The following is a 23,630-nucleotide window of genomic DNA, read 5'->3' as shown; positions in this document are numbered from 1 at the left end:
ATATGTCCGGCACGCCGACGGAAGGGAGGACACCGTGTCCATAAAAGACGTCGCCCCAGCCGGCATCAACAACAACCACGGCAATAGCGGCAACGACGATCACAGCAACTCTTACCCACCCACTACTCTTTCATCACCCCCGGAAGAACACCGACCAACGGCACCCCCACCAACTACCCCTCCAACAACCCTGGCGGCACCCCCGGCAGAGACCCAAGGGGCTACCGGGGACACCCAGCCGACACCCGCGGCACCGCAACAGCCACGTCGGTCACAGAGGACTATCAAACCCCCGAACAGACTAAATCTATAGAAGGGGTGAATGTGATGAAATATTCCATTCACCACTGCCTGTGACTGAGATCGGTTTCAGTGTCATTTCCCTTCCCCCAGACCTCATTGTATTGTGTACTGGAATGTGCTGTATTGTATACTGGAATGTGCTGGAATGTGCTGTGTGTAGGGCTCCGCCCATACCTGGCCCCGTTTGTAAGCTAGCTTCAGTCTGGCCTCAGTCTCCAGAAGGAAGACATCTCTCTCTCTTACGTGTTACTTTCTAAGTTAATAAAAGCCTTGTTTTTGTTCTGCTAACTTCGAGTCTCGGAATTATTGAGGCACATCAACTAACATAGATGCATTTAAGGGGAAGCTAGATAAAACACATGAGCAATGTTCCCTCTAATTTTTTTTTAGCACCGCACAGCCCCTTTAAGGGGTTGCGCGAGCCATTCAAAATACCGCGCATGCATGGTTTTTACATTGAAAGGCCAGCAAGCAGCTGAGTGGGATCCATGGAGCATTGGAGGGAACATTGCACATGAGGGAGAAAGGAATAGAAAGATATGTTAATGGGATTGGATGAAGAAGGGTGGGAGGAGACTCGTGTGGAGCATAAACACCGGCATGGATCTATTGGGCCGAATGGCCTGTTTATGTGCTGTAAATACTTTGCAACTTTGTAATACATTGTAAAGCAGTATTACATAAACATGTAGGTTCAAACACTAAAGAATATAACAATTTTGATTGTTTTTGTTGTGGTGAACAAACAGCACCAGCAGTACAAGTGCTGAACACATGGAGGTATCTCTCCATGGATGGAGGCAGAATCAAAAGCAAACCCATCATGAAGCAACTCTCATATGCCTTGAGCTCAGACAGCACAAGGGGAATGGTTGAAAGTAGGTTATACTGCTACTGTAGAAGATGCTCCTCCCACATGGAGGGAAAAAGTGGGCAACCAATTAGAATGTGATACATGTGTACATATTCACACCACAGTACGATGTAATAAACTGCAACTTCACCCTTCTATTTTGATTATTAAGGATGTTATTGAGCAGGGTTCGTGGTTAGATTTGAGGTGCACAAACCTGTTTAGAGAGCTGCTCCTCACACAACTTGTACAACGTGTAAAACTTCCTGGCCAGAGTTATATTGTCAATAAATCCACAGCTGGCAAGCTTAACACGAATAATGATCTGACGATCTGGTACCATCATAGCAACAGAGCGGAAGTTGATCTTCAGATTCTCAGGCAGCTCTTGGCGTCCAGCATAGCCAGGGTTCTACAGATTTAGAGACACAAACATAAGAATATTTCTTAAAAATCTGACAACACAGCTATGAGATACATTTTCCTGCCATGCAAGCTCAGACTGCTGCCATCGTGGCTGGGTTTACGAGTGTAGAAAGGGGCTTGCAGAGTCTCACAGCAGTCCAGCAGTCTGTCCTCCAACAGTTGGCTAGGAATGCTGAGACGCCGCCCTGGGGGAGTGGCAGTGGTTCCATGGAGCAAGAACCTGCTGTCCTCTCTCTGGATGACAGCATTCGTACTCCCACCACTGCAACTCCGCCAGTGCCCTTGCTGCTGCCTGTCAGCCAGCCAGCCTAGATTGCTGCCACCCATGCCGAGGTGGTGCAGTCTACAGCCGGGCCTTCTACGCCCAGAGTTGCTCAAGGTCATCCTACAAAGCCATCTGCAGTCTCCCTCACGGAAAGTCAGCAGCCTTCCGCTAACCATGCTGCAGCCACTGGAGTAGCACTACCTAGGAGCACTAAAATAGGCAAAGGAACACGAAAGACAGACAGTAAGGGAATGCACAAGGGTGATTTGTTGACTTTGTTATGTAGTATTGGATGGAATCATTTATAAATTATGTTTGGAATGTTTGTTTTGTGGTGGCTCTCATTTCAGCTTTGTACCCAAGAGGACGCTGTGATGTTCCATGACAGAGGGATGGTAAAGTGGGGAAGTGTTGAGCAATGGGGATCTGGGGTTTCATTAATTGGAACTGGAGTCTGATGAGGCGCTCAAGGACAGCCCACCCAGAAAGGTATTTGCTGCCTGCCTCCTTCTCTTCCTCCTCATCCCCTTCCTCCTGAGGTGGTCACGGAACCCGTGATGGCAAGGACTGCACCCTCATGATGGCCAAGTTGTGGAGGATGCAGCAGACCACCACAAAATGGAAAACCCGCTCCGGCGTGTACCGACAGGCTCCTCCCAAGGCAGCGGAACTGCAACTTCAGCACCCCGATGGTCTGCTCGATGAGGTTCCTGGTGGCAGCATAGCTGTCATTATAGCACTGCTGGCCACGAGTGGTGGGGTTGCGGAGGGGAGTCATCAGTCAGGTGTAGAGTGGATAGCCCTTGTCTCCGAGCAGCCACCCTTGGGTTCGATGTGGTTGCTGGAAGATTGCTGGCACACCACACTGGTGCAGGATGAAGGCATCACGACGGCTACCAAGATACTGGGTATTCACCATCATAATATGCTGAGCGTGATCGCACACTAACTACACATTAAGAGAGTGGTAGCCTTTGCGGTTGCGGTGCATCTCAGGATTGTTATGTGGTGCCCGCAAAGCCATGAATGTGCAGTCGATGGCGCCCTATACCAAGGGGAAACCTGATATCCTGGCAAAGCCACATGCGTGCTCCTCCTGCTTCTCTCTGTTCAGAGAGAGGACAATGAAGTCCCTTCTCCTGGAGTACAGAGTCTCTGTGACCTACTGGATGCTGCGATGGACGGCGAACTGGGAGATGTTAGCTATGTTGCCTGCTCCATCCTGGAAGGATCAGGTGGTGAAAAAATTCAGGGCCACGGTCACCTTGAGGGCCACTGGCAGCATCGTCGTCGGCCTGCTCTGAGGCTGCTGGTCTGGTTCCAAGAGGTGGCAGTTCAGTGACTACCTCCTTAGTGAAGCAGAGCCTCCGAATGCACTGCTCCTGGCTTAAGTGCTCTCGGAAGACGCTAGGTGGGTAAGGCTTCGTCCTGAGAGCCCTCCTGCCCCTCCTCCTCCTCCCTCTGCGAGCAACTTGTCCTCTTCTTTGCTGCCTCTGCTCCATCTTCATGTCATGCTGCAGCGTGAGGGAAACTGCAGGCAGAGCCCCCATGACTGGGAGCAAGTGGTCTGAGCAGAACCCTTGAATTCAGCAAATAGGCCTTCTCCACTTGCAGCACCACGCCCCGTCACCTCATTAATTCTAAATAACTCTAGAAAGCTCCAAACAGTTCCACGAGCTTATACAGAGCCAGTAGAAATCAAAAAGCAAGTTACCTGAAAGTTGTTGATGATTCTTTTAAATGTCACTGATGGGGGAGTCCCTCATGCAGCTGAACACACATTCAGCACTGCATGTTTGGAGAGGGCGTGCAGTTGAGCGACGACGTCCAAAATAGCAGGTCGTGCATCAAATCAGCGTCGCACGTTGATTGACGTCACGATCAATGTTCCCTTTAAGCTGCGCAGCCACACAGTGCTCTGGTGCTCCCGCACAGATGGCTCACCAGCTTTTAAATGGGAGAAACTGCGCATGCGTGGTATTTTGAATGGGCCGCGCAGCCCCTTAAAGGGGCGTAGCACCCCCAAAAAAATTTAAGGGAATATTGGTCACAATCTGTCTCATTTGCATTCTTCTGCCGATCACAGGCAATGGCTGCGCTATCGACCTGCCCAAGATGACGACCGCCACGATTCACGCCAAAAGTGAGGCCGCCGAAATTTTACTGCCGAAACGGGCCTTAAATGCCGGTGCTGAGAGAGGGAATTTCGCAGCATTAATGTTTCTGGACTAGATTAAAAAAAGGAACTGGTCAAAGTTTAGTCTTGACTGCCACCACTTTCCCTGGAAGTCTGTGTTACTAAATACTGGATATATTCAAGTCAGTATCACAGGAGGCGATGAGCAGCATTTGTGCAGCACAAAATTCGGATCCATAGTGCCTGTTTTTTTGAGCGCTACAAGTGCTCTTAGAGGTCCAAAAGGGTGTCCGCGACGTGCCCGCACACTTGTGGGGCGAATCGCGCCAGATGCCATATTGGCGAGAGAGTTAGCGTGTGCTCAGTGAATGCCCACGAGAAGTATGCAGGGCAGGCAGATCATGACGTCAATCAGCACGAAACACTGATTTGACACCAGCACTGCATTTTGGAGCTCAAAGCTCCAGCTAATGCCCTCTCTTAAACTCGCACAGCTGAACACACATTCAGCAGCAGGAAGGATCCCCCACCAGCGCTATTTAAAGGGATCATCAACTACTTACAGATAAGTTGCTGCTTGATTTCTTTTGGCTGTTGGCACACATCTACAAGTGTTTGGTACTTTCTATAGTTGTTTAAAGTTGCCAAAGTCTACAGGGAGTGCTGTGGCAGGTACTGAAGAACTTTTTCTTGAGTTCAAGGTTACAAACCACTTGCTGCCAGACATGGATGCACTAATGGGAATCCCCCTTGGAATGACTTGAAGAATGAACAGAGGGCAGGCAGAGCAGGACAAGCTGCTGGAAGAGGGAGGAGGAGGGGGAGGAGAACAGCTCTCAGCAGGAGGCCATATCCAAGCAGCGTGTTCAGGGAGCAGTTCTCCTACCTGAACATCAGCGAGGAACAATGTGTGAGATGCCTGTGCTTCAGCAAGGACGTCCTCACTGAAATCTGCCACCTGCTGCAGCCACAACTGCAAACTCAGAGCAGGTCAAGGACCACATTACCAGTGGCTGTGAAGGTGATCGTGGCGATGAACATTTATGCGTCGGGCTCCTTCCAGGCTGGAGCTGGAGATATTTGCAACATCTCGCAGTTTGCCGTCCACTGTTGCGTTGGGGAGGTCACTCAAAGAGAGCTGACTACATTTCGTTCTCTCTTGCCATAGAGCTGCAGGCGGAGCGAGCACACACATATGCATACCATCAAAGCCATGCTGCCACACAAAATGTGATAAGAGTAGATCACTGGCATGGTGAAACAACACTTCCACTGCCAAGACTGCTCTAGAGGAGCCCTGCAATACTCGGCAGAGTGGGTGTTAAGATTTGTGGTGGTCTGCTGCATGCTGCACAACCTCGCCATCATGAGGACACAGCCCTTGCGACCAGCTATACAGCAAGCAGCGGAGGAGGAGGAGGAGAAGAGGAAGGCAACCTAGACAGCCTTTTTGTGGCCGGGCTGTCCATGAAGAGCTCATCCGAGTGCGATACCAGTAACTGCAACCCCAATTCCCCACTCACCAACAGTCCCACGCGTTAGCTTCCCTCTGTCACTGACAATCACAGCCATAATGCAAAAGTAAAAGCCTCCACAAAATAAACATTCTAAACCAAATTTATAAATCAAATCATGCCATTTTGCATATAAAAGTCAACTAATCACCCCTGTGCATTCCCTTAGTGCCTGTCTTCCATGTGCCTTTGCCTGCTTTGGTGCTCTTACGCAGTGCTACCCCAGTGACTGCAGCATGACTGGTGGAAGGCTGCTGATTTTTAGTGGAGGAGACTGCAGATGACCTCAAGCAGCTCTGGGCCTAGAAGGCTTGGCTGCGGACTGCACCATCTCAGTATGGGCGGCAGCAGTCTGGACTGGCTGGCTGACAGGCAACAGCAAGGACACTGGCGGAGTGGCAGTGGTGGGAAGACAAATGCTGACTGACATGAATCTTGTCATTCATGTGAAAATGACTTATGTAATAATACTGGGCGGCCTGCTGGTGGCACTGTCCAGGGAGAGTATAAATACTCGGGCATGGGCCCAGCTTGTGCAGGACATTCTTTAACAGGAACTAGTGAAGGACACAACTAGATCGCCATGATGAAAAACAGTTGATTAAAGCCTTGTTTAATACTCAGACCAAGTGCCTAGTAGTTTTCTTACGTCACTGACATTTTGAGAGAGGACAGCAGTTTCGTGCTCCATGGAGCCACTGTCACTGCCCCAAGGCAGCGTCTCAGCAATCCTCGTAATCTGCTGGAGGACAGATTGCTGGACTGCTGTGACACCCTGCAAGCTCCTTTGTACACTGGAATCTAGAGCCATGATGGCAGCAGTCTGAGCTTCCACTGCAGCACTCAGATGTTGACTGGCTGCTACTTTTGCTGCAATGGAAGCTGAGACATCAGCCATCAGATACTGCATCATGGTTGGGTCCACAAGTGTGCTAATGGGGTTGGCCACCACTTCCAGGATGGAAAGGATGGTCTCCAAGCTGTGTGAAAGCCCTGTGCCAAATTGGAGCCGGACTCCTCCAATCTCCTTTGACATTGCACGCAAGCTTTCTGGCAGGCTTCCCAATGCACCAAGCATTTCATTGTGTATATCCATCAGCCTTCTTCTGTAGCCTGCCCCATTGAAGTGCTCATCTGAGTCCTCTGCAGCCTAACACGTGTGCGACCTTGCCCACCGGCAAGCTGGCACCCAAGTTATCGTTTCCCCCTGCTCTGGCTGCAGGCCACTCATGTCTGGTGTCGCACCACGTGTAGATCCCGCCTCTATACTATACTCTAAATTACACGCAGTGCCAATATCTTAGCTGGTAGTGTAGTGTATGTACCCGTCTACCTTTAAGGGAACTATTGAATGTAACCGTTCACCTTTAAGAGGACTACTTTCAGTGTGGCACTATTTGTTTGGCTTCTGTATACTGTAATACCGATAGTGACCACACCAGTATATAAGTGTTGTGGCAGGATTGCTGGGGCAGATTCGCCCGGACCTTCGAATAGTAAAGACCTGTTTGTTTGTTACTTCTGAAGTCTGTGTATTTATTAGCTGCACAACCCACAGACTTTACAGTGGCGACGAGTCTGATCGTACCCTGCGGCAAGACTACCAAAGCAAGAAGAGCGTCGAAGAGAGGCTGGAAGAAAACACGAGGCTGCAGCAGGAGGAAGGAGGAAGACTTTAGCAACAAAAGCTTCCGTCTGCAACAGGCACTGACTACCCTTCTACCACGGTGCGGAGTGAGCCGATCAGCAGGAAACAAGGCGGCCGAAGAGACTGTGAGTAGGGGAAGGTGTAGAAGTATCCGGAGGATAAGGGCAGAGCACTCGACCTCGGTCGAGGGGGAGCTGAGCCGGTCAGAAGTCGGGTCCAACGGCGTCGGGGGACAGCCGGACCGCGATCGGCGGGAAAAGCCGGGCAGCGCCCGCAGTCACGAAGCGCTGAGACTGGGAGTAGGCGCGGGAAGAGAAACCCAGCCGCAGCCGGGGAGGGAAACACCGGTCTGCGAGAGGGCTGGGAGGTGAACAGGAACCGTGCGGGTGGGAGAGAGAGACAGAGCCGAGCAAGGGGAGAGAGACTGTGCGAGAGCCAGTCCAGCGGCTGAACTGTTCTCCACCAACGGGGTACCCAGGGCCGGTAGAACCGAACGTGCGGGAGAGAGAGCGACAGAGCCGGGTACGGAGAGAGAGACTGCGCGAGAGCCAGTCCAGCGGCTGAACTGTCCTCCGTTAACGGGGTGTACCCAGCGCCGGTAGAGCCGTGCGGGCGGGAGGAAAAGACAGAGCCGAGTAAGGGGAGCTGTGCGGAAGCCAGCCCAGCGGCTGAACCTGTCCGCTGTGGGGAAAGCGTACCCCTTCCACCAGGGAAGAAACGCGGGAAGCCGCCATTAGGCGGAGAAGACGATTGAAGTGGGCGGGGCGAGAAGGAGAGAGCGGGAAACCGCCATTTTCGCGGGAAAACCACCATCTTAGAAATAAACAAATAAATAAGAATACTTGAAGAAATACTTGTGTTGTACCCAAGGAAAGAAAGATGCCTAAGCGGGCGGACATCAACGAGTTCAATTCGGAGATAGAAGACTGGGCCACGTACGTAGAACGTATTGAGATACATTGTAAGGCTAACAAAATAGCTAAGGAGGAAAAAGCTTTAACCTTACTTAACATGATGGGTGCGAAAACATTCGGGTTGTTGAAGCATCTTCTCTCACCAGCTAAACCGGCAGATCAGACTTTCGATGATATTGTAGCAGTGCTGAAGGATCACTTGAACCCCACACCGTTGATGCTGGCTGAACGATTCAAATTCTACGCAAGAACGCAGAGGAAAGACGAAAGCAATGCGGAATACTTGGTCGAACTGCGTAGGATAGCGAAATACTGCCAGTTTGGAGGGAATCTGACAGAGGCACTGCGTGACAAGTTCGTATGCGGATTGTCCAAAGAAGGAACGCAGAAGCGACTACTGGAAGAAAATGACCTCACACTGGACAGGGCTGTCCTCATAGCTGCATCGCACGAAGCCGCAGCGAAAGGAACGGCGGAAATGCAGCTAAAGGCGGCGGCACTAGGGGTGGACCAAATTACTTCGAGCACAACAAAATGCTACCGTTGTGGGAAGACAACACACGACCAGAATCAATGCTGGGTTAAAAACCAAGAATGCAGGAAATGTGGCAAGATCGGGCACATAGCTAAGGTATGCCGGTCAGGAGCAACGTACAACAATAAGAAGTCACCACAAAAATGGTACGGAAAGGTACAAGAGGTGACTAAGAAGAGTCTGAGGGAACAGAAGTCGGTCTCACACTCCAAATGCAAAGGACTGGACAGTCTGAGAATTCACAACGTGAGCAATGAAGCTGACCGACAAACTATCTGGATAACGCTACAGATTGCAAAGGTCCAAGTAAAAATGGAAGTGGACACCGGATCGGCGTTGACGGTCATGAATAAGCATGACTATAAGAAATTTTTCAAGCATATTCCACTACGGGATACGGAACTAGTACTACAGACATACACGGGGCACAAAGTATTCCCCATCGGAATGATAGAAGTCAAGGTGAGATACAAGGATAAAGATCATCACCGGTTGGACCTGTATGTATTGCCTGAGGGAGGACCACCACTTCTGGGACGGGAGTGGATCCGAAAAATAAAGTTGGACTGGCAGTCACTAAACACCATGACGGTGGATTCCGAAAAAGAGGATGTCAAACCTGAACGGTTGTCCAGAATATTGGACGAAGCTAAGGAGGTATTCCAGCAAGGACTGGGAACACTGCGAGGTATTAAAGCAAAGGTTAAGATTGCAGAAAATGCAAGCCCAAAGTTTTTTAAGGCCAGATCGGTACCTTACGCAATACGACCAGCTGTGGAGGCAGAACTGGAAGAACTTGAACGATCAGGGGTTCTGTCAAAAGTGGACTGGAGTGAGTGGGCCACGCCCATTGTTCCCGTCATGAAGTCCTCACCGAGTAATAAGTCAGGGGGACCGGGGAAGGTCCGTATCTGCGGAGATTTCAAGATTACTGTGAATCCGGTGCTTCACATGGTACAATACCCGCTTCCGCGGATTGAAGATATCTTTGCTTCGTTGGCTGGAGGGAAGCATTTCACGAAAATAGATCTGGCTCAAGCATATCTACAGATGGAGGTCGAGGAAGAGTCACGCCAGTACCTCACCATCAACACTCACAGAGGCTTGTATCGCTACAATAGACTGGTCTTTGGGGTAGCTTCGGCGCCAGCAATTTGGCAGAGGGCCATGGAACAGGTGTTACAAGGAATTCCAAGCACGCAGTGCTACTTAGATGACATTTTAATCACGGGAAAAGATGAGGAAGAACACCTCACGAATTTGAAACTGGTACTCACCAGGTTGAAGGAGTATGGCCTTCGGGTTAATCGCAAGAAGTGTGAGTTCTTCCAAAAACGGATCTCATACTGCGGTCATGTCATTGACCGAGAGGGACTGCATAAGTCACCTGAAAAGATAGAAGCGGTCGTGAAGGCCCCCGCTCCAGGAAACGTATCACAGTTAAGATCATTCTTGGGGTTGATTAATTACTATCACAAGTTTCTGCCAAATTTATCCACGGTACTGCATCCGCTGAATGACCTGTTGCGGAAAGAAACACCATGGAAGTGGAGTGAAGAATGCAAAAAGGCTTTTCGCAGAAGCAAGGAGTTGATTACCTCTGAAGAAGTGTTGGCTCATTTCAACCCAGCATTACCCCTTCGTCTAGCTTGCGATGCTTCCCCGTACGGAATTGGGGCAGTACTCTCGCACAGGCTACCAAATGGCTCGGAAAGGCCAGTGGCTTTCGCGTCCCGATCATTGACACCCGCGGAGCGAAATTACGCCCAAATAGATAGGGAGGCCCTCAGTCTTGTGTGGGGCATGAAGAAATTCAACCATTACCTACAATGTAAAAAGTTCACATTGCTGACAGACCACCAGCCGTTGGTGTCCATATTCAACCCAAATAAGGCCGTTTCCACCATGACAGCACAAAGGTTACAAAGGTGGTCCGTGTTACTTGGGGCACACCAATACGAAATTGAGTACAAAAGGTCTAAACAGCATGGAAATGCTGATGGGTTGTCACGCTTGCCATTGCCGATGGTAGAAGAAGCGAGTATAGTGGACCCAGTAGAGTTGTTCCACTCATCCATAGTGGAGTGTCTACCGATAACAAACTCAATGATTGAGAATGAGACAAGGAATGACCCGACTCTTTCACGAGTCTATGATGTAACGGTGGAGGGATGGCCAGCACAGAGCGAACCAACACTGCAAGCATTTGCACAGAGGAAAGAACAACTGTCAGTGTGTCGAGGAACCCTGATGTGTGGATCTAGAGTGGTGATTCCACCCAAACTCCAAAAGAAGGTGCTAAAGGAGCTGCACGAAGGACATCTGGGGGGAGTAAAGATGAAGAATCTAGCAAGAGCATTTGTGTGGTGGCCAGGCATTGATGGAGACATAGAGGAGATCACGAAGAACTGCCTAGGATGTCAGAGGGTTCAGAACGCGCCACCCCAGGCTCCTCTGCATCCATGGGAGTGGCCCTCATCGCCTTGGCAAAGAGTACACATCGACTTTGCTGGTCCATTTATGGACTCGATGTTTCTAATAGCGGTGGATGCCCACTCCAAGTGGCCGGAAGTAATTAAGATGACCACCACCACGACGGAAAAAACCATCACAGTGTTAAGGACTATGTTTGCTCGGAATGGCCTGCCGGAACAGATCTGTTCTGATAATGGACCACAATTTGTGTCCGAAGAATTCAAGAAATTCTTAAAGAGCAATGGGGTTAAACATTACACGTCAGCCCCATACCATCCCGCCTCCAATGGATTGGCTGAAAGGTTTGTCCAGACCTTCAAGAAGGCCGTAAAGGCCATGAGTAATGAAAATATAAGTCTGCAACATAAGGTGGATAGCTTTTTGTTGGCATACCGAAATGCGACACATGCGGTCACAAATCAAACTCCCGCAATGATGTTCTGTAATAGACGCCTAAGATGCCGGCTGGATTTACTAAAACCAAACGTCAGAAGAGACGTAGAGAACCGGCAATTCCAGGGCATGAACGACAGGGTCACTAGATCTTTCCAGATCGGTCAACGAGTTTTGGCCCGGGACTACCGTACTGAGAAATGGCAGCCTGGAACTATTGGGAAAAGGCTGGGGCCATTGATGTACACCGTGGATATTGGAGACAATATAATAAGGCGCCATGTTGACCAAATCATAGGGTCCGCCACAAATGGGCAACCAACTTCACCACCTTATCCGGGTAATGTTGAAACTGAGATACCCAGAACACCTACTTCCGATCTAGTGATACTGGAGTCAGCTGAACCTGACACGGCTTTTCAAGACGAATCGACCTTGCCAGAAGCACCTCCTAGCCCGCCTGAAATGACGACACCACTGCGGCGTTATCCGGACAGAATCCGGAAACCCCCGGAAAGACTGAATCTATGAACTGTCTTACATAAACCTGTATATATGTTAGAATGTATGTTCACTATGGACTTAGTAAGTAATAAGCTAAAAAGGGAGGATTGTAGTGTATGTACCCGTCTACCTTTAAGGGAACTATTGAATGTAACCGTTCACCTTTAAGAGGACTACTTTCGGTGTGGCACTATTTGTTTGGCTTCTGTATACTGTAATACCGATAGTGACCACACCAGTATATAAGTGTTGTGGCAGGATTGCTGGGGCAGATTCGCCCGGACCTTCGAATAGTAAAGACCTGTTTGTTTGTTACTTCTGAAGTCTGTGTATTTATTAACTGCACAACCCACAGACTTTACAGGTAGCTGCGAGTGTGAAATCGTATGATGGTGTGTCTTCATCTTCACTATCTTCCTAATCTTCCACCACTGCCTGGCCAGGTTGCAGTTCTTGGGTATCTTAAAGGAGAAAAGCACAAGGGTAAGGTTGTGGTGATGGGAGGAAAGCAGGAGGTACATGCTTACACCATCTGCAGCTTGTAAATCAAAAGAGATTGTAGGATGAGGGGGAAGTGGGATGTGAGAAGGAGGATTAGATATGAGGATACCATTATCTTCTATGTTTTCAGCCCTGCTGCTGGCCACGGCCTCAGCAATGGCTGTCCCAATAAGGACCAGCACTGTCTCCTCCATGGAGGCTAGGAGATGCAGGCATGCCTTTCCCCCACTGGTTAGCTCCTGCTGTCTCCGGTTGTGTGCCACCTTGTCCTGCTAGAGAGAGGGAAGTGTGTTAGTGAGTGTTGTGCAATCTGTTTGGGTGATCTGTCTGTCATGGATGAATAGCTGGCAGTGTGTGCAAGCCGTGAGATGTGGGCAGAACTGTTAGGTGTGTGAGGGTGAAGTGAAGCTTTGAATGTTGGGTATGAGTCCTGATTGATAGAGATTGTTGGTAGGTGAGTGATGGAGGTGTGATGCATTGAGTGCACGAGGCTAGTGGTGCAGCTGGTGGGATATGACATTTGAAGATGCATTCACTGACCTTGACCATATGTGTGAGGTCAATGAACTTCCAACGGCACTGTATCCATGTCCTCGGGGGCTTTACTCCTGGCATTGACTGCCACAGCTACCTTCTCCCACTTCTGAACGTGTGTCTAGAGAGCCTCCTGGCCCCTTGTGGATACAGCACACTTCTCCTCCTATCCACCTCCTCCACCAAGGCCTCCAGTGCAGCATCAGAAAACCTTGGAGTATGCTCTCTCCCATGTTGTGCCATTACTGAATGTTTCCCAGGTCAGAATCAATTGTAGAACGACTTCCAGCACCTGCTCCAGCCACAATGCACCTCTCCTTTAAGAGGTGCAGGCTAGCTTTAAGTAGTGCAGGCTAGCTTTAACTGGTGCTAGCCTCTCAAAATTTTGGGTCCCCTGCTGATGTGTGCAGCCAATCCACAGGTGGCTGCACGCTGCAATTATGTTACTCAGCGGGCAGCACGAAGTTGGCGTGCTGCCTGCATCACATTGAATGAGCGTGGGTTAATCGCGCATCATGATTCCCGCGCCCGTTTTCGGGGGCTACCAAATATAGCTCCCCATCATATGCACTAGCTAAATGTACCATATGTTAAAATGAGCAAGCTGTGCTTTTACAAATTGCATTAGCACAGTCTTCTTCCTTTTACATTTTAATAAAATAGATTTCACTTACCATAGTGAGGAAAATTCCAAATTCAGCATTCATTTCTACAGAATCTCCATCTGTGAATATGAAACTTTTTTTACGTTCCTTTTTGCATGTCAGCACTATAGCAATCTGTTGAGCAGCCACTGACAGAACTGGTAGGTCAATACGATTGAATTCATCAAAGCATCCCCAGGACCCAGACTGCGCTAGGCCTATTAAAGATAAATAATAAACGATTAATTTTATAACAAATGTTGAACATTGCTGACAGACATTCCCAATAAATGGAAAACATCCAGTTCCTTTCATATTATAAGCCACCTACGGCCAATTGCCTAACCAAAGGCACAGTAAACATTCTTTTAACCTTTTTAGGCGACAAATATAAATGAAAATTCTTTCTTTACAAATGATAATCGATGCAGACAAACTACTGTATATTTTACATAATAAAAATGCTGCAGTTTCCCAAAGGCAAATTGCATGCTCTAAGCAATTTGTACTTAATATACAAAACTGCTCCAATATCCAGGTCCTAGTACGATTTATTTTGTACCATTTAATTTTTTTTTAGAAATAGGAGCAGGAGTAGGCCATTCGGCCCCTCAAGCCTGCCCCATCATTCAATAAGATCATGGCTGATCTGATCTTGGCCTCAACTCCACTTTACCGCCCACTCCCCATAACCCTTGACTCCCCTGTAGCTCAAATATATGTCTATCTCTGCCTTAAATATATTCAATGACTCCGCCTCCACAGCTCTCTGGGGTAGAGAATTCCAAAGACTCACGACCCTCTGAGAGAAGAAATTCCTCTTCATCTCCGTTTTAAATTGGCGACCCCTTATCCTGAAACTATGCCCCCTAGTTCTAAATTCCCCCACGAGGGGAAACATCCTCCCTGCATCTACCCTGTCAAGCCCCCTCAGAATCTTATGTTTCAATAAGATCACCTCTCGTTCTTCTAAACTCCAATGAGTATAGACCCAGCCTGCTCAACCTTTCCTCATAAGAGAACCTCTTCATCTCAGGAATTAACCTAGTGAACCTTCTCTGAACTGCCTCCAATGCAAGTATATCCCTCCTTAAATAAGGAGACCAAAACTGCACACAGTACTCCAGGTGTGGTCTCACCAGTGCTCTGTACAGTTGTAGCAAGACTTCCCTACTTTTATACTCCATCCCCTTGCAATAAAGGCCAACATTCCATTTGCCTTTCTAATTACTTGCTGTATCTGCATGCTAACTTTTTGTGTTTCATGTACGAGGACACCCAGATCCCTCTGTACCTCAGCTTTTTGTAGTCTCTTTTGCTAATTTGCTTTTTTATTTTTCCTACCAAAGTGGATAACCTCACATTTTCCCACAGTAACTCCATCTGCAAAATTTTTGCCCACTCACTTAACCTATTTATATCCCTTTGCAGACTCTTTGGCCGTGATTTCACCTACTGAAGCGGGCTCTGTGCGGCCGAGGTAGGTGGCGGGTTGTGATGCTGCTCCCGGATCCATCCCGCTCTGCGAGAAGAATTTTCCATTGATTGGGCTTGTTAAGCTCGTCCTGCGAGGTTCCCGGCCAATTAAAAGGAAGCGGGTCTGATTACGTCATTTGATGACACGGGATCAGCCAGTTTCCTTAAAGGGACCATGTCCACAATCATTTTAACAGTTGATCTGTCATTGTTCTGCAGCATTGAGGTGCTGCAAACGCTGACAAGCACTGCACAAAGGTGCACGGCTGCACCCAGGCTCTCCCATGACTCCCTCTATATGCTTATGGAGGACCAGGCTGCAGTGGTGCAAACCTTTAAATGAACTCAGTAGATCACGAAACGCTAATGCCAAGCGACACTCAACCTCATCCTGCTGTGCCGCTCATCACATCCCCATCACTCTGCCTTTACTCACACCAACTTATCTTGCACCTCCACCCATCCCTCTCTATCTACATTATCACTTCCCCATCTCACTAGTCACCCCTCACACTCGCCCTCATCCTACCAACTAAGAACACACAAGGGTTGGCACTTAGGTGGTTTAGCCAATGTTCATGTGTAGTTTCTAGTAATGTGCTGTCAAAAATTGAAGTTTTTATTTTCAACACTGTTCCAGCGAATGGTGAGGCATAAGGGTACCCCCCACCTCCCGCTATGGTGATGAGTGTGAAAGGAATGGCTTGGACTTTGTAGGGATGCTTTATGCTGCTGATGTGGTGCCAACCTGGTGCATCTTGTGGCAGCCAGGGTGTACAGCGTCAAGTGAAGTAAATCTGGCCATGGTGAGGCCATTGCTGGCGTTCAGGGATGACAGACCCGACACTTGGGAAACTGACAAGGAGGCGAGTTTACAGCGGAATACCGACCCGCTTTCAATCTTTGTGATTTTGACAGTGGACCCGCCTCCCAACCCGCACTCTGAGCGCCGGTAAAATTCTGGCCTTTGTGTCCTCCTCACAACTTGCTTTCCCACCTATCTTTGTATCATCAGCAAATTTGGCAAGAGTACACACGATTCCTTCATCCAAGTCATTAATATAGATTGTAAATAGTTGAGGCCCCAGCACTGATCCCTGTGGCACCCCACTCGTTACAGTTTGCCAACCTGAAAATGACCCATTGATCCTGACTCTTTGTTTTCTGTTAGTTAACCAATCCTCTATCCAGGCTAATGTATTACCCCCAATCCCGTGAGCTCTTATCTTGTGCAGTAACCTTCTATATGGCACCGTATCGAATGCCTTCTGGAAATCCAAATACACGACATCTACTGGTTCCCCTTTATCCACCCTGTTCATTACATCCTCAAAGAACTCTAGTAAATTTGTCAAACATGATTTCCCTTTCATAAAACCATGTTGACTCTGCTTGATTGTACTGTATCATGATTTTCTAAATGTCCTGCTATTACTTCCTTAATAATGGATTCCAGCATTTTCCCAATGACAGATGTTAGGCTAACTGGCCTATAGTTTCCTGCTTTCTGCCTCCCTTCTTTCTTGAATAGGGACATTACATTTGCAGTTTTCCAATCCACTGGGACTTCTCCAGAATCCAGGGAATTTTGGTAGATTACAACCAACGCATCCACTATCTCTGCAGCCACTTCTTTTAAGACCCTAGGATGTAAGCCATCAGGTCCAGGGGACTTGTCAGTCTTTAGTCCCATAAGTTTGCCTAGTACTTTCTCTCTAGTGAGAGTCATTGGCCCGGATATTCCGATCCCTACGGGTGGGTACGCGCTGTGTACCCACCCGTAGGGACATCGGAAATGCCGGTTTCAGGCATGCACAGCACATGCGCTGAAAACCGGCATTTCTGATCTGTCAAGAATGCTCTTGACAGATCGGACGCCTACCCTAGAGAAGGGCCTCTGCGGGCGGATAATTCCGCTTTCTGGAGACCCTCCGCTGCAAAAAACCCTTAGAATTCTTACGCCTGGTAAAAGCAGGTGTAAGGCCTACTTTTACCAGGATAAGAGTTGAAAAAAAGTTTTTTTTTTAAATTTCAGTCATTTATTATTTAAAAATACTTTTTTTAAAAAAGGTAAGTTTATTTTTAGCCCTGTAAAAAACTTTAATTATTTTTTTCAAAAAATTAAATTTTTGTTTAAAATATTTAATTTATTGTAATTTCAACTAATTTTAAAAATGTGATTTAAAAAAAATGTATTTAATGTTTTGAAGTGTTTTTGGGGTGATCTCCATTCATATATTTGACAGGTCTATCTGTCAAGTGTATGAAGGGCGATTCCCTTCTTTGATTGGCTCCCCATGGCCCACGTGATCCCAGGGACGCTTGCGAACCGCATGCGCCACTGGGATACGTAGGCCCTGCACACTTGGAGTTGGAGAGGCCCAGCATCGGAACTATACGCACCTCGGGAGCCCTCAGGTAAGTGCGTAGATTTTTTCCAGAAGCCTCCGATTGGAAAATATGGCCCATTGTTTTAAGTTCCTCCCTCCCTATAGCCCCTTGATTATCAATTATTATTGGGATGCTTTTAGTGTCTTTTAGCGTGAAGACCTATACAAAAAATTTGTTCAAAGTCTCTGCCATTTCCGTTTCCCATTATTAATTCCCCAGTCTCATCCTCTAAGGGACCAACGTTTACTTTAGCCACTCTCTTCCTTTTTATATACCTGTAGAAGCCTCTCTGTTTGTATATTTTTTGCTAGTTTACTCTCATAATCTACCATCTCCCTCTTTATTATTTTTTTAGTCATCCTTTGCTGGTTTCTAAAAATTTCCCCATCCTCTGGCCTACCACTAATCTTTGCAACATTGTATGCCTTTTATTTCAATTTGATACCATCGTTAACTTCCTTAGTTAGCCACGGATGGTTCATCCTTCTCGTAGGGTCTTTCTTTCTCACTGGAATTAACCTTTGCTGAGAGTTATGAAATATCTCCTTAAATGTCTGCCACTGCTTATCTACCGTCTTACCCTTTAATCTATTCTCCCAGTCCACTTTAGCCAATTCTGCCTTCATACCTTTGTAATTGCCTTTATTTAAGTTTAGGACACTAGTTTCAGACCCAAGTTTCTCACTCTCAAATTGAATTTGAAATTCTATCATGCTATGATCACTCTTCCCTAGAGAATCCTTTACTATGAGAGCATTAATTAATCCTGTCTCATTACACATTACCAGATCTAAAATAGCCTTCTCCCTGGTTGGTTCCACAACGTATTGTTCTAAGAAACCATCCCAAATACATTCTATGAACTCGTCCTCAAGGGTCCTAAATTTAAATAAAGGAAACTACGATGGTCTGAGGCGCGAGTTGGGTAGGATTGATTGGGGAATGTCACTCAAAGGGTTGACGGTGGATAGGCAATGGCAAACATTCAAACACTGAATGGATGAACTACAGAATTTGTTCATCCCAGTTTGGCATAAAAATAAAACAAAAAAGGTGACTCAACCGTGGCTAACAAGGGAAATTAGGGATAGCATAAGATCCAAGGAGAGGACATATAAATTGGCCAGAAAAAGCAATAATCCTGAGGATTAGGAGCAGTTTAGGATTCAACAAAGGAGGACAAAGGGATTAATTAAGAAGGGGAAAATAGAATATGAGAGTAAGCTTGCAGAGAACATAAAAACTGACTGTAAAAGTTTTTATAGATATGTGAAGAGAAAAAGATTGGTGAAGTCAAGCATAGGTCCCTTGCAGTCAGAATCAGGGGAATTTATAATGGGGAACAAAGAAATGGCTGACCAACTAAATACATATTTTGGTTCTGTCTTCACAAAGGAGGACACAAATAACCTCCCAGAGATGCCGGGGAACATAGGGTCTGATTAAAGGGTGGAACTGAAAGAAATCAGTGTTTGTAGGGAAATGGTGTTAGGAAAATTGATGGGATTGAAGGCCGATAAATCCCCAGGGCCTGATAATCTACATCCTAGGGTACTTAAGGAAGTGGCCCTAGAAATAGTAGATGCATTGCTGGTCATCTTCCAGAACTCGATAGACTCTGGAACAGTACCCATGGATTGGAGGGTAGCTAATGTTACCCCACTATTCAAAAAAGGTGGTAGAGAAAAAGTGGGGAATTATAGACCGGTAAGCCTGACATCGTAGTGGGGAAAATGCTAGAGTCCATTATAAAAGATGTAATAGCAGAGCACTTGGAAAGCAGTGACAGGATCGGACAAAGTCAACATGGATTTACAAAAGGTAAATCCTGCTTGACTAATCTACTGGAATTTTTTGAGGATGTAACTGGTAAAATAGATAAGGGAGAACCAGTGGATGTGGGGTATTTGTACTTTCAGAAGGCTTTCGATAAGGTCCCGCATAAGAGATTAGCGTGCAAAATTAAAGCACATGGGATTGGGGGCAAGGTATTGACTTGGATAGAGAACTGGTTGTCAGATAGAAAGCAAAGAGTTGGAATAAACGGGTCGTTTTCCGAGTGGCAGGCAGTGACTAGTGGGGTACCGCAAGGATCGAACCTACGACCCCAGCTGTTCACAATATATATTAATGATCTGGACAAGGGAATTGGATGTAATATCTCCAAATTTGCAGACGACACAAAGCTGGGTGGGAGGGTATGCTGTGAGGAGGATGTCGTGAAACTCCAGTACGATTTGGACAGGTTGGGTGATTGGGCAGAAACATGGCAAATGCACAATAATGTGGATAAATGTGAGGTTATCCACTTTGGTGGCAAAAACAGGAAGGCAGATTATTATTTGAATGGCAATAGATTGGGAGAAGGGGAAGTGCAAAGAGACCTGGGTGTTCTTGTGCACCAGTCGCTGAAGGTAAGTATGCAGGTGCAGCAGGCGGTTAAGAAGGCAAATGGTATGTTGGCCTTCGTAGCAAGAGGGTTCGAGTACAGGAACAAGGATGTCTTGCTGCAATTGTACAGGGCCTTGGTGAGACCGCACCTTGAGTATTGTGTGCAGTTTTGGTCACCTTATCTGAGGAAGGACGTTCTTGCCATGGAAGGAGTGCAGCGAAGATTCACCAGGCTGATACCTGGGATGGCAGGAATGACGTATGAGGAGAGATTGTGTCGATTGGGCTTATACTCACTGGAGTTTAGAAGATTGAGAGGGGATCTCATCGAAACCTATAAAATTCTGTCAGGCCTGGACAGACTAGATGCAGGAAGGATGTTTCCGATGGCCGGGGAGTCCAGAACCAGGGGTCATAGTCTAAGGATAAGGGGTAAGCCATTTAGGACTGAGATGAGGAGGAATTTCTTCACCCAGAGAGTGGTGAACTTGTGGAATTCTCTGCCACAGAGGGCGGTGGAGGCCAGTTCATTAAATATATTCAAGAAGGAGTTGGATATATTTCTTAAGGCTAAAGGGATCAAGGGATATGGGGAGAAGGCAGGGACAGGGTACTGAATTTGGATGATCAGCCATGATCTCATTGAATGGCGGAGCAGGCTCGAGGGGCCGAATGGCCTACTCCTGCTCCTATCTTCTATGTTTCTATGCTACCCTTGCCAATTTGATTTGTCCAATCTATATGAAGATTAAAATTGCCCATGATTATCGCAGTACCTTTCTTTCAAGCTCTTATTATTTCTTGATTTATACTCTGTCCTACATTGTAGCTACTGTTAGGGGGCCTATAGACGACTCCCACCAGTGACTTCTTTCCCTTATTATTTCTTATCTCCACCCAAACTTGATCTTGATCTTCTGAGCCAATATAATTTCTCACAAATGTACCGATCTCATCCCTTATTAACAGAGCTACCCCACCTTCTTTTCCTTTCTGCCTATCCTTCCGAAATGTCAAATACACCTGAATATTCAGTTCCCAACCTTGGTCACCTTGCAACCACTTCTCTGTAATGATTATCAGATCATCCCCATTTATTTCTATTTGTGCCGTCAATTCATCTATCTTGTTACAAATGCTGCGTGCATTCAGATAAAGAGCCTTTAATTTTGTCTTTTTACCATTTTTCCCTATTCTGACTCTATTTGTTGGTGCACGCTTATGTTTGTACGCTGTTTCTTCCTGTCACACTCTGGTTATCATTACCCCTATCACTATCCTGCACTATTGCCTTCTCCTTTCTCTTTGACTTTCTAAATTCCCCTTCACCTGAACACCCCCCCGCCCCCACTATTTAGTTTAAAGCCCTTCCTGCACAAGAATAATGCATCTCAAACTAAATGCTTTCTGCTTATTTTGCAGAGATTGCTAGAACATGCATTTAACCATTTGCAGGTTACAATAGTATTTTGTGCTAAAATACAATTAGATTACAGCTTTTTAACCTATCAAGGAATACTACGCCATCACAAATGTCATCTGCACTACTACCTATCACAGTTGAAGTATTCAAAAAAGAAACAAATTAATCCCTAAAAGAGTAGAGAAATATGGGTTTGTGATAGAAAAAAAATAAACAATGCTTAGATTGAGTTGTAAAACAAGGCTTGTATGACAGACTGAGCTGATGTCCTTGTGAGAAGCCACTGAGTAGAAGTTAGTTGCTTGTGTGCCACCTACCTTCCTTCTTGGCCATGCATGGTGCATAATACAGGGAGACGAAGGAGGCAGTTCAGGAGAAAAATATGTAATAATTCTCTTAACATACTAGCAGCAAAATGGGGTATGTTTAAAATTGTAGTACTTGTCAATGTTCTTTTGAATTTAAACAGGCTAAGCTAAACAAAACTAGTATCAACATAACACAATAGCATATTGAATTGGTCACCTTTAAAAATTCTCCCAAGTCCTCTGAAGTCCATTTGATCTGAGCAGTTGAAAACCACCACATACTTCCCAAGGCACCTGCCCATGTCTTTGGTAGTTTCAGTCTTGCCTGTCCCTGCTGGTCCAGCAGGAGCTCCTCCCATGTTCATTCCAAGTGCCTGAGCTAGAGTAATGTAACATCTGAAATAAACAGAGAATAATGCAAGTGCTCGTATTTTGTTTAGACAAATAATCAGCTTGTTGAATGCCAAGTGTTATGACAACCTTCAGAATCAGAGGTAAGAATGCTACCAATTGAGCAAGTTGCCAATCTCACTTCCGAGTCAGAAAGTTGTGGGATCCAGGCCCACATCAAGACTTGAGTAAATGATTTTGGATGATAATCCAGTGGGATACTAAGGGAGTGTTGCACTGCCAGAGGTGCGTCTTCCAGAGTTTCAGGTGGATGTTAAAGATCCCATGGCACTATTGAAAGAAGAACAGTTAATTCTCCCAGTTTTGTGGGCAACAGTGCTCCCTCAACCACTTAAAAAAAAAGACTAACTGGCCTTTCACCACATTGCTGCTTACGGAATCCTGTTGTGTGCAAAATGGTTGCTTCACTGGCCTACATGACAACAATGACTGCACATCAAGATAATTCTTGGTATGCTATGAAACACTGCTGAGAAACAGATAAAGTGCCATCTAAATACAAGTCTAATGTCACATTCAGAACGTGGCTGAGGTATTTTATTTGGGCAGATTAAAAGTAATGTCTGGCTGTGTTATACTTGACCTGATGGCATTTGAACCCAACTGTCAAGACTGGAAGTGTGCAGTTTTCCCAAGTATACAATGAACACACAAAAATCTCTCCTTAATGAGTGCAAAGAAAGAAAAATATAAATTAACAAAAGGAATTACTAGCACCGTGAACTTGCTCTGTGACACATTGGAGGGAGAATGTTGATTGGATCATGCACTAAATCAGTGTGACCATTATTTTACAATTTAAGTACTGACAAATATGGTTTTGCAATTACTTTATTAAAACAGAGGTAACTTTCAAATTTGCTGCTTGGGCAGTAACCTGGTGGAATGGATCACTCGCCCATTATAGAACCCATCTAATTCTCATTCCATTGATTTCAATGGAACAAAAATTGGGTGAGCTCTACAACAGGCAGATGATCTTCAGTGCCAGGTTACTGCCCAGGTGGAAAAGTTAAAAATTATTCCTAACGATTTTGGTGGCTTATTCTCTACATTGCCAATTGTTTTGGTGGGGAATCTGGAAGATGGACAAATGATTGGACTGTCTCCTAATAAACAAATTAAAAACTTAACTAGAATTGTGTCTTAAACAAACCATTGCTACCATTGGATGAAACCAGATGAGGACCACCTCTGTACTTACAAGCAAAGTGTTTGTCCTTCCAACCTGGCACTCCAATGAAAATTGCAACCTCACCACTGCTTTTGTGTGTTATGAGAACAAAGAATTGATGTTATCTTTCAATCATAATCTTGCTTATCAACACCAACACTATTATTGCACCACTCAAAATGAAGAGCTGCACCCCATATTTTTAAAACTCATTTGGAGTGAACTTTCTGTACATGAAGATGAGGGATGTTAGTTCTGCGAAATGGAACATTTTTCCATTTCAGGAATCCAATGTTGGCATTATTCCCAGTCAAGTATAGCAAGTTTAGATGCAGAACAAAGTTCTCTCTACTCTACTCCGATGTGATTAAGCTCCAGTCTCAGAGGAGCAACCCCGAATGCAGACTGGC

At 46.4% G+C, this 23,630-nt stretch overlaps 1 protein-coding gene across 1 annotated transcript in view; it reads right to left on the bottom strand.

Moving 5' to 3' along the window:
• The window catches only part of dnah5 (dynein, axonemal, heavy chain 5), a 754,701-nt gene that overhangs the window by 332,656 nt on the left and 398,415 nt on the right, over nt 1–23,630 (bottom strand). The window contains exons 36-38 of the mRNA XM_085988698.1: nt 21,853–22,031; nt 13,677–13,864; nt 1,374–1,568 (exon numbers count right to left, since the gene is read on the bottom strand). Of these exons, the coding sequence (XP_085844824.1) occupies nt 1,374–1,568; nt 13,677–13,864; nt 21,853–22,031 (562 nt within the window). The remainder of the gene's footprint in view (nt 1–1,373; nt 1,569–13,676; nt 13,865–21,852; nt 22,032–23,630) is intronic.

Source organism: Somniosus microcephalus, chromosome 5 (assembly GCF_052327205.1).
Source record: "Somniosus microcephalus isolate GS21.2 chromosome 5, FLI_Smic_1.0, whole genome shotgun sequence".
NCBI lineage: Eukaryota > Metazoa > Chordata > Chondrichthyes > Squaliformes > Somniosidae > Somniosus > Somniosus microcephalus.
Note: the sequence above shows the minus strand (reverse complement) of the source record. Positions and strands in the feature narration are given on the sequence as shown.